Source organism: Limulus polyphemus, unplaced genomic scaffold (assembly GCF_000517525.1).
Source record: "Limulus polyphemus unplaced genomic scaffold, Limulus_polyphemus-2.1.2 Scaffold381, whole genome shotgun sequence".
NCBI lineage: Eukaryota > Metazoa > Arthropoda > Merostomata > Xiphosura > Limulidae > Limulus > Limulus polyphemus.
Genome location: NW_013665991.1, coordinates 256,177 through 270,073, shown reverse-complemented (window position 1 = coordinate 270,073; position 13,897 = coordinate 256,177). Strand labels below are relative to the sequence as shown.

General features: G+C 33.9%; 1 protein-coding gene across 1 annotated transcript in view; it reads right to left on the bottom strand.

Annotated features, from left to right (window-relative positions):
* LOC106457843 (nose resistant to fluoxetine protein 6-like) overlaps positions 1–13,897 on the bottom strand; it is an 85,810-nt gene that overhangs the window by 64,751 nt on the left and 7,162 nt on the right. The window contains exons 2-3 of the mRNA XM_022383892.1: positions 12,138–12,373; positions 11,146–11,260 (exon numbers count right to left, since the gene is read on the bottom strand). Of these exons, the coding sequence (XP_022239600.1) occupies positions 11,146–11,260; positions 12,138–12,373 (351 nt within the window). The remainder of the gene's footprint in view (positions 1–11,145; positions 11,261–12,137; positions 12,374–13,897) is intronic.

Genomic DNA, 13,897 nt, shown 5'->3' with positions numbered 1-13,897 from the left:
TTCTTGTACAAAACATTTTTTTGTTGTTGTTATTTTTGTAGTATTTTGTATTTGAATGCAAAGCAACGTTTATAAAACCAATCAGAATCACTTCTGTTGTCCTACAGTTAAGTGACCTGTCTAGACTATTCATGTATGAGGTTAGGGACGTAGGTTTCTGAACAAATCTGATGTCTATGCGTTGTGTCTCAATGATTGCGAGGTTAAACCTAAGTGAGTCAAACCTATTACACAATACGTGATACTCAACAAACACATCTAGAACAAAGAAATTTTGAACCGAATGATCTGATCAAAACTGACAAACCGATCGACTTTTCTAATAAGGTTTGTTTGTTTGTTTTTATGAAATTCGCGCAAAGTTACACGAGGGCTATCTGCGCTAGCCGTCCCTAATTTAACATTGAAAGACTATAAGGAAAGTAGCTAGTCATCATCAACCGCCGCCAACTCTTGGGCTACTCTTTTACCAACGAATAGTGGGATTGCCCGTCATATTATAGCGCCCCCACGGTTGAAATGGCGAGTGTATTTGGTGGGATATGGATTCGAACCCGCGACCCACAGATTGTGAGTCGAGCATCCTAATCACCTGGTCATGCCTGACCTATCTAATAAGAATCACCAGATCTAGAATCACTTTCAAAACCTAAGTATAGGGGGCAAGAAAATCCGGGTATAGGGACAAGTATTAAAACTTAGTGATAGTTCTCCCTGTCCCTACTCAACAGTTTGACTGTTCTGGTATTCTAAATGTTTATAAACAAATGAACCAATTCATTCACAAAATCTTAACACATAAATAGGGGCTCTGAGAGATAACAAATCCATTTCCCCAAATACTTTTCTCTTTGCAACCTATAGTACTATCTACACTCACCACTCTCTTACACAAATGGTGACGTCATCCTTACTCCTAATTTAATTCTGCATAGTTTAATGAAGTTTTAAGACTTCATACATTTTACTCTTTTTGTTATATAGATATCCAGAAAATTTAATCGACCCTTTTTTTCAAAATCCAGCGTAAACCGAATTAACATGTGTTTTAAATTTCATTAATGTATTGTTGCCATTCAGCCATACCTAAAACATGTCACCCACAATAAAATATTAAAACCAGAAATATTTAATACATCCGCCCCTCCCCACGGTGGTACAGCGGTATGTCTGCGGACTTACAACATTAGAAACCGGGTTTCGATACCAGTGGTAGGCAAAGCACAGATAGACTTTTGTGTAGCTTTGTGCTTAACTAAAAAAAACAAAAAACAAACAAAATGAATAAATCCATTTTAAATTTGAACATAAATTTCTCACATAATATAGAACCAAACCTTTAATTTGTCTAATCAACACAGGCCTGCGAATTTAAAGTTCGTAAAAGTGGTTTTGGTTTTAATAATGGATGTTCCATAATTCAGCTACGTAGATTTCGAAGATAATATTGTTTTTCTATCACGTACAGATCTTTTACAAATAGGGAAGAAAATTAAACACTCACTTAAATCAAATTATTATTTCGTTTACTACAGTGAACATTTTTTATTATTATGTTTGTTAACAAAAATAAAAACAAACTGAAGAAAAAGAGAAGAACATTGTTGTCAAACGAATATGTATCCTCATTCATCCTGATTTTTTTGTGAAATCTACGTCTTTTAGTCTGAAAACTACGTGTTGGGGTATATCTTTTATGTATTGCGTTTTGACGTATTGTGAAAGAACTATACGCGATGTAGAAAAATTTCGGATTCAGCGTACAGGAATTACTGTATAACATGTAAAAATTTCAAGACAATAAAACCATCGCAGGTCTGTGCAATTTATCACCTACCCTAATATACGCGTTTCATACATATTCGTGGGTCAGCTTAATAATCTGAATCAATCCTAACAAATTATCGACAATAAGACGAAACGGTGTACCAGTTTTATAAGATTTGTTGTTGTTTCAATGAAAAGCTGCTAAGTGGGTTTTGTAGTATATTTTGTTTCTGTAGTATATTGGCCAGACGTGTAGATATCTGAAATTTGGAATAAAGGAGCATAAAATGCGATAAATAAATGTATAGTAAATGAATCGGCTTTAGCAGAACATGTGGCAAGCACATGTGATATTTTAGACTGATAAAATGCTAGCTTGATTAGTCCGATTAAATTCAAATATTAGAGAATCGGTAGAAATCGAAAAGAATATTGTTTTAAATAAAGATTTTGGGAAGTACTAGAAATAGGTTTTACAAACACTTTTAGGATGGTTCGTGTAGTTATTGTGTTTACGTTCGAGATAGTTGTAATGAGATGGTTGTGTAAACCATGTAGGTATATAAGTCAATGTCTTAAATGTAACGTTTACTCCTGATGATTGCAGCGTAGGATAAATGGTAAATGAAATCGCATTGTCTGTGTAATGCGAAACCTCTTATTGAAATAAGTCTCGTTGACTGAATTATACTGAAGGATATCAACTACCAAAAGCAACCTTCTTTCTCCAATGAAAGTCTGTTGACAGAGTGTTTTAACTCTATGGCTAATGTTTTAAGGTTGAAACATTTACAATTTTTATTTACAATTTAGTTACAATACAAAAGTCTTTCTTTTCTTTTATACTACTGATATTGTACATTTTGTTTTTCGTGGTACATAACACGAGTACCCATTTCATTCTCCACCTGCTTGAGGTATAGGACGGTTGAACGGAAATGTTATGGAAGAAACATATGTACATTTGAATTATGTCGATTTTCTTATGTTGCGTTCAGTTGAATGTTGCACGTTTTTCAGCAGTTAACTGTTGCATTGGCATTTTTCCACACAACCACCACAAAGATTAAGTACATGTACAAATAAAATGTAAAGTTGTTCTCAAAGGAGGCAAAGACTGTATCATCACAGATTTAATGACCAGCTTCTTTCAACGTCAGAGTGTAATGTGTCAAAAGGCGAGCAGCAACAAAGCAATCTCATCAGAATGGGATAATTTTCTTATAACATAATACAACACTATGTAAACAAACTCGGTAACATGCTTACCTTGTTAGGTCACCATCACGCATGTGTATGTTCTTCAACAACCTACTGTGCACAAGTGTATGCTAGAATAAAGTGACAGCGACACGATTAGCATAAGTCGACAATTATCGCCGACATTTACAATTGCTATCTTAACACCAATTATTTAAGAATAGCAATAGTTAAAAATAACTAATGCTAAAGGAAGTGGTAATAAATAAATACTTGAATACACACTCACGATTTCAGCTGAGTATAAGAAACAATAGAAATAATCGCCACCATCATCTGAGTAGGGACATCTACTATTGTAATCGTCCACTATTAAAAACTTGCTGAAATGTAGTCGCGGAAATACACATAGAGACAGCAAACTTGAGTAACAATGAACAATAGCGATTCGAGTAACGATATGCAACAGTAAAATCGGGAACCTTTTAATGTTGCAGTTTCCAATTAGCGTACTAGAAAATGCACGAGCTGTAGTTTCCAACTAACGGCACGCCAGGAAAACATTGAATTTTTCTATGGCAGAAAGTGAAGGACTCAGAAAATTTCGCAGCACGACAAAATTAAGGCCGAATTAAGTTTAAAAGTATTCTAAATTTTTGGCAAAATTCCTGTGCGATCCCACACTACAATTGACATTACTTGTAATAATTTAATAGCGGAGTCATAATAAGGTTTTTTAGCTTGAGGAAACTGTCAACAGTAGAACACCGGCCTTATTTGCTTACTTTTTTTGCGATTCCTATTTGTAGATTCTAAATTCTCAATTTATGTTATTTTGTATGTTGGCTTTTTTAATGCACAGCAATGTGCAAATATAGGTCTTGAGTAAGACACAACCCCCACTAAGCACGTACAAAATTTTACCAATAGATAAGCAGCCATTTCAAATAAAACAAATACGTCTAAAGCATTGTTTTATATAAAGCTTCGTGTTTTTAAAGTAATTATTTACTGAGCCAGATGGCTTTGTGCCTGATGTTTTGTGTAAACAGGTTTAACACGGGTCGAATACAAAAGTAGCCGCTCAGAACAACATCGCATCTATTATGTATTTATAACACGTAAATCAACTTTCAATGAACAATAATCAACATTTAAATATAGTATATGTGTCTAGGTTTGGGTGCAAAATATCCAGCCAATTTTCCTGTAGGCTTATGAAACAATAATAATAATAATATGAACAAACGGGAAAATGATGATTTTTTTGTCTACAATCGTGTTTCTTTTTTTTTGTTTATTATTATCAATGTTTAGGTAGTTTCGCAAAAATTCAGAAAATAAGTTCTAAAAAAATCCACTGAATATCGGATGCGTTGTTTATTTTTCCTTAGTTGTTTTAAGTGACATTAGTAGTCGCATTTCCAAAAAATAAACCGATATCAATACCTCTTGAAAATACATGTTAGATAGAGTATACTTCTAATTTATATCTTTTAAGATGGGGTTAGAATTAGTTCGTTAAGAACAAAAGACGAGCGAACATCAGTTATGGCTTTATTACTTTATATCAAGGTATAGCCAGCCAGCTTGGGAAAAGATAATATTCTACAAAGAACTTCTAACATACGCCTCGTAGTGTTAAGACATTATATCTTTTCTAAAATTAATTTACGCGATTATTTCACGCTTTAAAGGTTATTTTAATATTTACTTAAAATAAAAAGTATATATAAATATTTTTTTTTCAGAAATACTTACTAAAAACTTCAGCAGCAAAAAATAATACGTTGCAGCCTATAGTGTTTCACATAACTTACGCTAGTTTTAATACTGTGGCAAATGCCATTAGCTGTCATTGTGAATTTGGTTCACAACGTTAAAATGAAATAAGCCAGCTTTTACACTTTATACAACTGAAAAGATTTTTCAATTAACACGATTACCTAACGAAAAGTACAAAAATAGGCACACGTTGGAGTATAATATATTTTAAATGTGAATTCGTTAACTGTCATATAACGAGAGCAAGAGTGACTTGGTGAGTACGAAATTAGAAACTAGAGTTTCTGTACCGTAAAAATAAAAAAAAAATAACAACATTCGTTTCTAGTTTCTTAAAATATTCAAGTTATGTTGTTGCTCGAAAAACAGATGAATAACACAAAAGAAAGATTGGAAATACACCAGCATATTAAATAAAAAAATAAACTGAGAACTGGCAAAATTACAAGAAACTAAGAAAAATGAACGACAGAATAAATAAAACACAACAGAAGATACAGAATTCGACAAATGCTGAAAATGGTAAATCAAAATGTGACCAAAGCGACAGCAATTCTGAAAATAATGAAATAAATTTCAGATTAAAAACAAAGAAGAAGCAAACTTTTGTTTGGGACCCCCCCCCTCCTACCCCTTATAAAAACAACATTTAAAAGAAAGAGATCGGTTTGGAGCATTGTAATGTTATATATATAACTTTTCAGAATAGCTGTTATAAAATGTGATGTTCCAATATAAACACGCAGCTGACCTCATTTCACAGTTTACGAAGTGGAATCTATTTAATATTTATTCCACTCTATGTGTCCCCTCCTACCCCTTATAAAAACAACATTTAAAAGAAAGAGATCGGTTTGGAGCATTGTAATGTTATATATAACTTTTCAGAATAGCTGTTATAAAATGTGATGTTCAAATATAAACACGCAGCTGACCTCATTTCACAGTTTACAAAATGGAATCTATTTAATACTTATTCCACTCTATGTGTGTGATGGTAATCGTTTCTAGTAACTAGCTAAAAATGTTGGTTTAGAACTCTTTTTAATTTTATTAATTCATTAATATTAAAACCACGTGGTTTAAGTTTATTATAACATTGCTTGTAACGTTTCGACAAAGAACTTTGTTCCGATGTCTTGGGATTTCCTTAAGTTTGTGCAACGGTCCGTCTGTTAGTGTATGCGAGTCAAATTTAAAATACATTGAGGTTATTCAGTTCATAGGTAAATAACCAAGAGATTGTAAGAACCAAGAGCGTCTCGTTTGATAGAATTTCTAACCGAAGTTTTGTAGTTATGCCGTGAGGACCGTAATTATTAGAAGCTGGTGGATCATCCTTCAGTAAACCACCTATACACCCTGAGATCATTCTTAAACCACTATGTGCTTTACCCTATATAAATGAGTACCGGCAAATCGACTCACTTTTAATGAATTCCTTTATGTAAATCTTAGGATAAAGAAAATTTCATATATTTGTTATAAACATGTGAACATATGTTAATATTTCAGATAAAAGAAGTCTTCAAGGTGGCTAACTACTTAATCTAATATTATGTTATAGAACACGTTACTAGTGATTAACTACTGAATCTAATATTATGTTACAGAACTCGATATTAGTGGTTAAATATTGGATATAATATTATGTTACAGAACACGTTACTAGTGGTTAAATATTTAATCTAATATTATGTTACAGAACACGTTACTAGTGGTTAAATATTGAATCTAATATTATGTTATAGAACACGTTACTAGCGGTTAAATTAATGAAGTCAATTCTGCGTATCCAACTGCTTTGAAGCACTTATTGTTGTAAAACTAAACGTAACGCTGAATGATGCGCACTTAAAACACTTAACACTGAAAACCCCCTTTTCCCAGTAACTGGGCAGCAAGTCGATAAGTTTATGATGCTAAAAATCGGTGGGGAAGGAACAGATAGCCCATTGTGTAAATTTGTATTTTACATAACCAAACTGTGGTCGGAATTTCGTGCTTCGTCCCTAATTTAGCAGTATAAGACTAGAGGGAAGGCAGCTAGTCTTTTACTAACGAATAGTGGGATTGACCGTCACATTATAACGCCCCCACTGCTGAAATGGCGAGCGTGTTTGGTGGGATAGGGATTCGAACCCGCGACCCGCAGATTGCGAGTCGAGCTCCCTAACCACCTGGCCATGCCGGGCCCACATAGAAGAAACTAGACCTGAGAATTTGATAACCAGTTATAAGCCATGTTGAAGAATACTTTAGATAAGCAATTTTGTGTGTGTGACTTGCATCTCTAACATATAGCAGTATTCATGATATAAGACACTATGTTGCTATAGAAGGAAGAACTTTATCGAAAAAACATTCGTGTCATAGTGTCACGTTTAGTATTCATTGCAAATGTCACGTATAGTATTAGTATAAGCAACTAGGTATACTGTTTACAGTATACGTGTATGTAATCTGCAAATTATTTCAAAATCTACTGTTTACACTTTAGAAGATAATTTATTCTTGTAGCAAATTTATTCGAGCGATATATCTTGTTTTTAAACAGTGACTGAAATTATTTGAAGGCATGTTTGTTGACTGGCTTTCCGAGCTTCTTTTTTCCCCTTTTATTTTCAGGTAACGTTAGTAGCTTGTCGCTACCCGTCCTACAGTGGGTCAGCGATAACATCAAGGTCTTGCTATGTTAAAATCCGAGGTTCGATTCTCAACGGCGAACAGAGATCAGATATCCTATTGTGTAGTTTTATGCGAAAAAAACAACAACATCATTACTAACTGTCTGAATATGGATTAGAATAGTACTGGCTAGAATTAATTCGTATAGTTTTTCTTTTTATTTTGTCGGAAGTTGATTACATTCTTGATTTATTTAGAAAGACATTATTGATAACAATAAATATAACTTGGCATGTTTTGTCAAAGCTCTGATGTTTGAAATTCCGTGTAACTTTCTGTAATCGAAACCTTTGGATATACAAGGATGCAGTATTCATACTCAACGCCCAGCATGGCCAGATGTTTAGGACGCTCGACTCGCAATCTGAGAGTCGCGAGTTCAAATCCCCGTCACACCAGACATGCTCGCCCTTTCAACCGTGGGAGCGTTATAATGTGACGGTCAATCCCACTATTTGTTGGTAAAAGAGTAGCCCAAGAGTTGGCGACCAGTTGCCTTCCCTCTGGTCTTGCACTGCTAAATTAGGGACGGCTAGCGCAGATAGCCCTCGTGTAGCTTTGCGCGAAATCCAAAACAAACAAAATCATACTCAACAGTTTTGTGTATAATGATTAAATGTAAAATATTAAAAAGCTAAGCAGACTGAGTTTGTTTTAGTACTTTATACAAAAATCTATATGTTGTCCTTTTACAGAGCAAATACAATTAGAAGTATGTAGTTTACATTCAGATAGAGTGCACTTGGAAAAGAGGACGTGAGAAGTCTGCGAATATTTTATTTATTTTACATTTGTTAATTTATTTGTTTGGGTTAAACACAAAGCTACACAATGGGCTATCTGTACTCTTCCCACTGCCGATATCAAAACCCGATGTTTTTTTGTAGCGTTATAAGATCTCAGATTGATCTCGGAGTTACCTGTATGCTTGGTGCTGCATATTACCAGATTCCTACCGGTTGAGGTTAATAAGACCACGCAAAACACGTGATGAAGAAAAAACAGATAAATGATGAATAAAACGTATATTAAAAGAACCAGTTGCTCTATACAAGCCACCAATACAAATATCGTAAATTCTGTAGTGAAGTCTACATACAGGAATGACTTTCTTACAATTTTACAGTCTTGCTGAGTTTGCCTGTAATGGGTTGATCTTATACACTTATACGCAAAATATTTATACATGGTCATTCTAAAAAATAAACAAAAGGTGTGACGCCAATAAACAAACCTATTGTTTTTGAGAGAATGAGAATTTATACCTTTAAAGATATAAATGTAGAACAAATATAAGTTCACACTGCTGTTCTGTATATATATAAAGGAGCGGGTGAGGCATGAATTTATATACATAATGAAAGCCATTTGTAACTGATATGTTAAAATTAAGAACAGATTGTTAACAGAGTCACTTTGTGAATATTATAAAACCTTAAGAAGGATAAAAGTGTATCCTCGAAATGTATACAAATATACTTATTCCTGTGTGAGGTATAGTTTCTCTACAATATTTCTATTTCTTGAGCTTCACACCCACATAACTGTGAGATAACACTTTCTTAGAACGCATGAAGCTCGAATGTTAGTATTCACAAGGTTTTTGTATGGATTCGACAGACTAAAGGTTTTCAAAAACACAAAACTTTAAAATTTTGAAACTAAAATTGTAAGAAACTTGGAGCTAAAAAGACCGAACGTCTTTCTGCTTTAACAACAGAATTGTAAAATAAACTATAAAATTAGACAATGAAATTAAATTTATTGGTAAAAAAAATGCTTATTTTGCATCAATATAAATAATAATATTTTGCACATGACTGTAGCTATGAGGAAACGAGATGTTGATATTAGTGTTTACCGACTTCGAAGAATGATTGAAGTAATTCTACGATAAAATGAATTAATTAATTAGCAAAAACCCATTCCTGGTGATGATTTGAACACTAATTCCAATGTCAGGAGGGTATTGGTTTAGTTATATTTTAAAGTCTCTTCAAATAATTTCTTCTGATGTTTCGTGTTTCTTTTAGTTCGTTCTAATCTTACCATCTAACTTCAGTATGATAAAAAAAGCTATAAAATAGATATATTTCTGCCCTTTGCCATAAAACTATAAGTTTTATTAAGTTATAGGTAAAGCATTAAACAAATACGGTGCTATCTATTTCATTAGAGCTTAATCAAAAACGAAAGGACCAAAGTTATATTAGAAACAAAAAGTTTGACAAAAGTTCCGGAATAGAAACGATTTCATCGCCAGTAATCTATTTAATTAATATTTCAAGCAGGTAAAATGGTGAAACTTGATCAGTTGATCGTATCTTGTGTTGAGTTATGGCTGGGAGTAGAAATGGGGACTTGCTGAGTTTGTCACCTGCTTTAATTAATATTTCAAGCAGGTAAAATGGTGAAATTTGATCAATTGATCGTATCTTGTGTTTAGATGTGTTAATGTATTGAAGGGGATTGGAGTGAGGACTTGCTGAGTTTGTTACCTGCTTTAATAAATAATCATATGTGTGTGTGTATTTTATTACATATATTATTTTTAAACGTTTTTGTCAATACATCAACGCGTAAAACATTCCATGTTACTTGATAATCAGTGCGCTTTGTGCCGATATTTCGAGTGGGAACGAATGGTCGGTGAAAGTGTATTTTTGTGTTTACGGCAAAGCTACTTGGGCTCTCTGCCGCTGTCCTCAATTCTGAACTACAGAGCAGATGGAAAGTAGCCAATCAGCAGCATCTACCAACCATTCACATTCCACGCTAAGGGACTAACTGTAATTCTTATAACACACCCACACGTTTTAAATTTGTATGTGAATTTTGTGGTATCACACGGATTCTAACCAGGCTCGTTAGCTCCGAAATTCAGAGAACTCCCGTACGGCCATCTCACTCTGTTTTGCTTCATTGGGATTTTGGTCCTTGTTTGGACCTGGGAGGGTCAGGTGCATCCTAGACCTCTTCCTCCCGCATCGTGTGTGTAATTTCTCCCTCAGCACAGGTGTTGTTTTAATGTTTCAGCATTTTGATTTCTCGGCATTTTTTGTACACTGTCAAATGCTGAACGCGACATAAAAGAGGGCATTTCTTTCAATAGTGTTTATTATATGAATTCAATTCCTCTATCAGGGTCATGTTTATTTGCGTTCAAACGTTCACCGTTTACACTGGGATATACTTGTTAATTTGAAGTCCATATATTCCAGTACCATTCCTAATGTGACTTATTCTATGTGTATTTACATAAATATTCTTTTAATACACTATATTAGAAACTACGTAATGATATTTTATGTAGGTCTAACAATGGATGGCATATTACTATACTTATAGTACGTATTTATGGGTGAGAGGTACTTAGGTTCACTTACATCATGTATGTCATCTCGCGCTCGGTGAAAGTTTGGTTTGTTTTTTATTTCGCGCAAAGCTACACGAGGGCTCTCTGCGCTAGCCGTCCCTAATCTAGCAGTTCTCTTGGAATACTCTTTTACCTACGGTTGAGAGGGCGAGCATCTTCGGTGACAGGGATTCGAACCCGTGATCCTCAGATTGCGAATCGAGCATCCTAACCACCAGGTCATGCCAAGCCTTCAGGTAAAAGCGATGAGTATTTATGGAAATGTTAGTTACAGTAGTTACTGCTCAGGATAGCCTTTGAATTACGATGTTATTGAGAGTTAAACTTACCATTTTTCACAATTTCTCCCACATCCTCGTCATTACATGTAGATGGCACACAGACTCCGAACATAAAAGTCAAGTAGTAGAAGTAGTGGGCAGATCTGCTCATTTCCGAAAATATCTGTAATAAGACCATTTTTATAATATTCGGTACTTTAGTGAAGCCTAAAAAGAGAAACAATGAGCGTTATAGACTGAGAGTATGTAAAGGTGAATGACCTTTCTAATGTAGAGTAAACATTCTTTTAATAAAATTAAAAAAACACCTGTGTTATTTCTTACAAAATAGCAACTATCACCCATAAATAATTTTCTCTTCACAGTAATAAAGAGGTATATTCGAGTGTGAAATACACCGCTTGCTATTGGAGTGGGAAAGACAATACTAGCTATTGGACTGTGAAATATAAGATTTGTTATTCCAGTGTAAAATTTAAGACTTGTGAAATATAAATAAATAGGAAGCCCAATTTATTTTCAGTATTTTAAGTAGCTTGCCTACTGTATAATTCATAAGAATGAATCGGTTACATCAATATTATTTCTCTTCAAATCCTATATAAATATGTGTTAACTACAATGAGTAAAAAAACAACTCCAAACCCCAAACATACAATATAAACTTCACCACTATGAGAAGCTTAGTGGTATTCGTGTGATTTACCATTGTTATGGGTTACTGATGAGAAGTGGTATTCCCCCAAACCGATTTAACTCAGTGACAAGTGAATCGAATGAAAGATTAGGCTTCATACTTATTTTTAGTGTAAGGTGATTTGTGATAAGCCTTGGATATCTATAGTGAAAATATACTCCACTTTAAAGACAGCAACGTCTGAAAGATGGGTAGAAAAAGATAACAATAGAAACTGCAAGTGGTTTCAAATCTTAATAACACGAATATTTTAAAGAATAGTTTATTTGAAAATGCCTGAAATTTTAAACGAAATAACATAATTTATTTTTACATATATATATTATGGCTCATTAACACTTACATTGTTATCAAACAATGATTCGTTAATGACAAGGGTATTTGATGCTACATGTTCTGGTTTTTGGGGAAGTGGAGGTTTTGCTTCAATGAGACAGTATTTCCCTCGAAACAGCTCTTTCTTCCCATTTCCATTTCTCCCACTTCGTACATTTATATTTACGCATTCGTCGTAGGCTCCAAGGTCCATTAGAGTACCTTCTAATATTCCGCTAGGAGGCTTAGCCATGGCGTCAATCACTAAAAGGAAAAATCGTGGAACAAAACAAATAAAATATTTAGTCATCTGTCTGTATTAACATTTTGTCTAAAGAGTTAACAACTTTTATTATATCTATTTTCATTGCTTACGCAAGCTTCGTTTACATTTACCCAATAAACATATTATAATTTAGTTTAATTACAGCATACCTAAGTAAACACAAAGTTCGTCCTTTATACAAACATACCTCTTATAAGATGTCTTCTCATGAAATATCTGAACACGTTTTACTGGTTTAAAACTGGCAGATGTGTGAGCAATGTCCGATGATTATATCGTCATATTTATTTTATCCTTGAATTATGAAATTAATTTTGTTTTTTACAATATCAATTATTACCTGACATGAAACTTTAGATTTCTCAATAACAGCAATGACTGGTTAGCACTTACTTTGATGAGTTATACAGAATTTGGTGATTTTTTTATGCTATTGTTTAAAGACAATAAGTGAAAAAAGTGAAAAAAAATGCTTTGGCAGAAAACTTCTTGTTGTTTTCTTCTATATTAAAACACATTGCATAGAAAGATAAAAAAAAATACTTTAAAAAAGCCAAACATGCAGGTTCGGATACAGAGGCATCGCAGCCACCACTCTTTTGCGTCACGCTCCCTCATAACTTTGATTTTGTAGATTTGCTTGGCCAGTGACGGAAGTGATGGGCTATCTGCGCTATGCCCACCACAGATATCGAAACCTGGTTTTTATCGATGTAAGCCTTCAGACATATCGCTGAGTCACTGGAGGACAAGTGATAAACGGACAGGGACTACGATAAACTTGTGCTAATGATAGATTGATACAGTTATGAGTGATCGAAACTTTTGTAACGTGTAAGCTTATTTGAAGCTCTATTTTTGAATTGTTACTGCTCTTTTTGTTTGCTTTATGATTATTTTCACAAACGACCTATTCGTACACAAATTTTCGAATATCTCGTTTATTTCTCCCCTTCTCTCCTCCTTCCACGTGGCCTGGATGCTTTAAGGGATTCCATTGTACAGATGAACCCATGTGCAATATTATACCTAGAATATTCTTTGTTGACCTAATTTCTAACTAGTTTGTAACTGGTAATTATTCTTGTAAAATTTTAGCGGATCTTCTTTTAAGTTACCATAGACGTAATTTTTTAGGGCATGGTTCTATTGTTTATAAGTTGATGTGAGTTAATGGAAATAAAATTTTTGGTCATGGTCTTATAATTTTTTAAGTTCATGTGAACTACCTGAAAGTCGTATTTTAGGACATGGCTCTATTGTTAGTAACTTGAGGTGAACTACCTGAAGATCATATTTTAGGACATGGTTCTATTGTTAGTAACTTGACGTGAACTACCTGAAGATCATATTTAGGACATGGTTCTATTGTTAGTAACTTGACGTGAACTACCTGGGAATCATATTTTAGGACATGGTTCTATTGTTAGTAACTTGACGTGAACTACCTGGGAATCATATTTTAGGACATGGTTCTATTGTTAGTAACTTGACGTGAACTA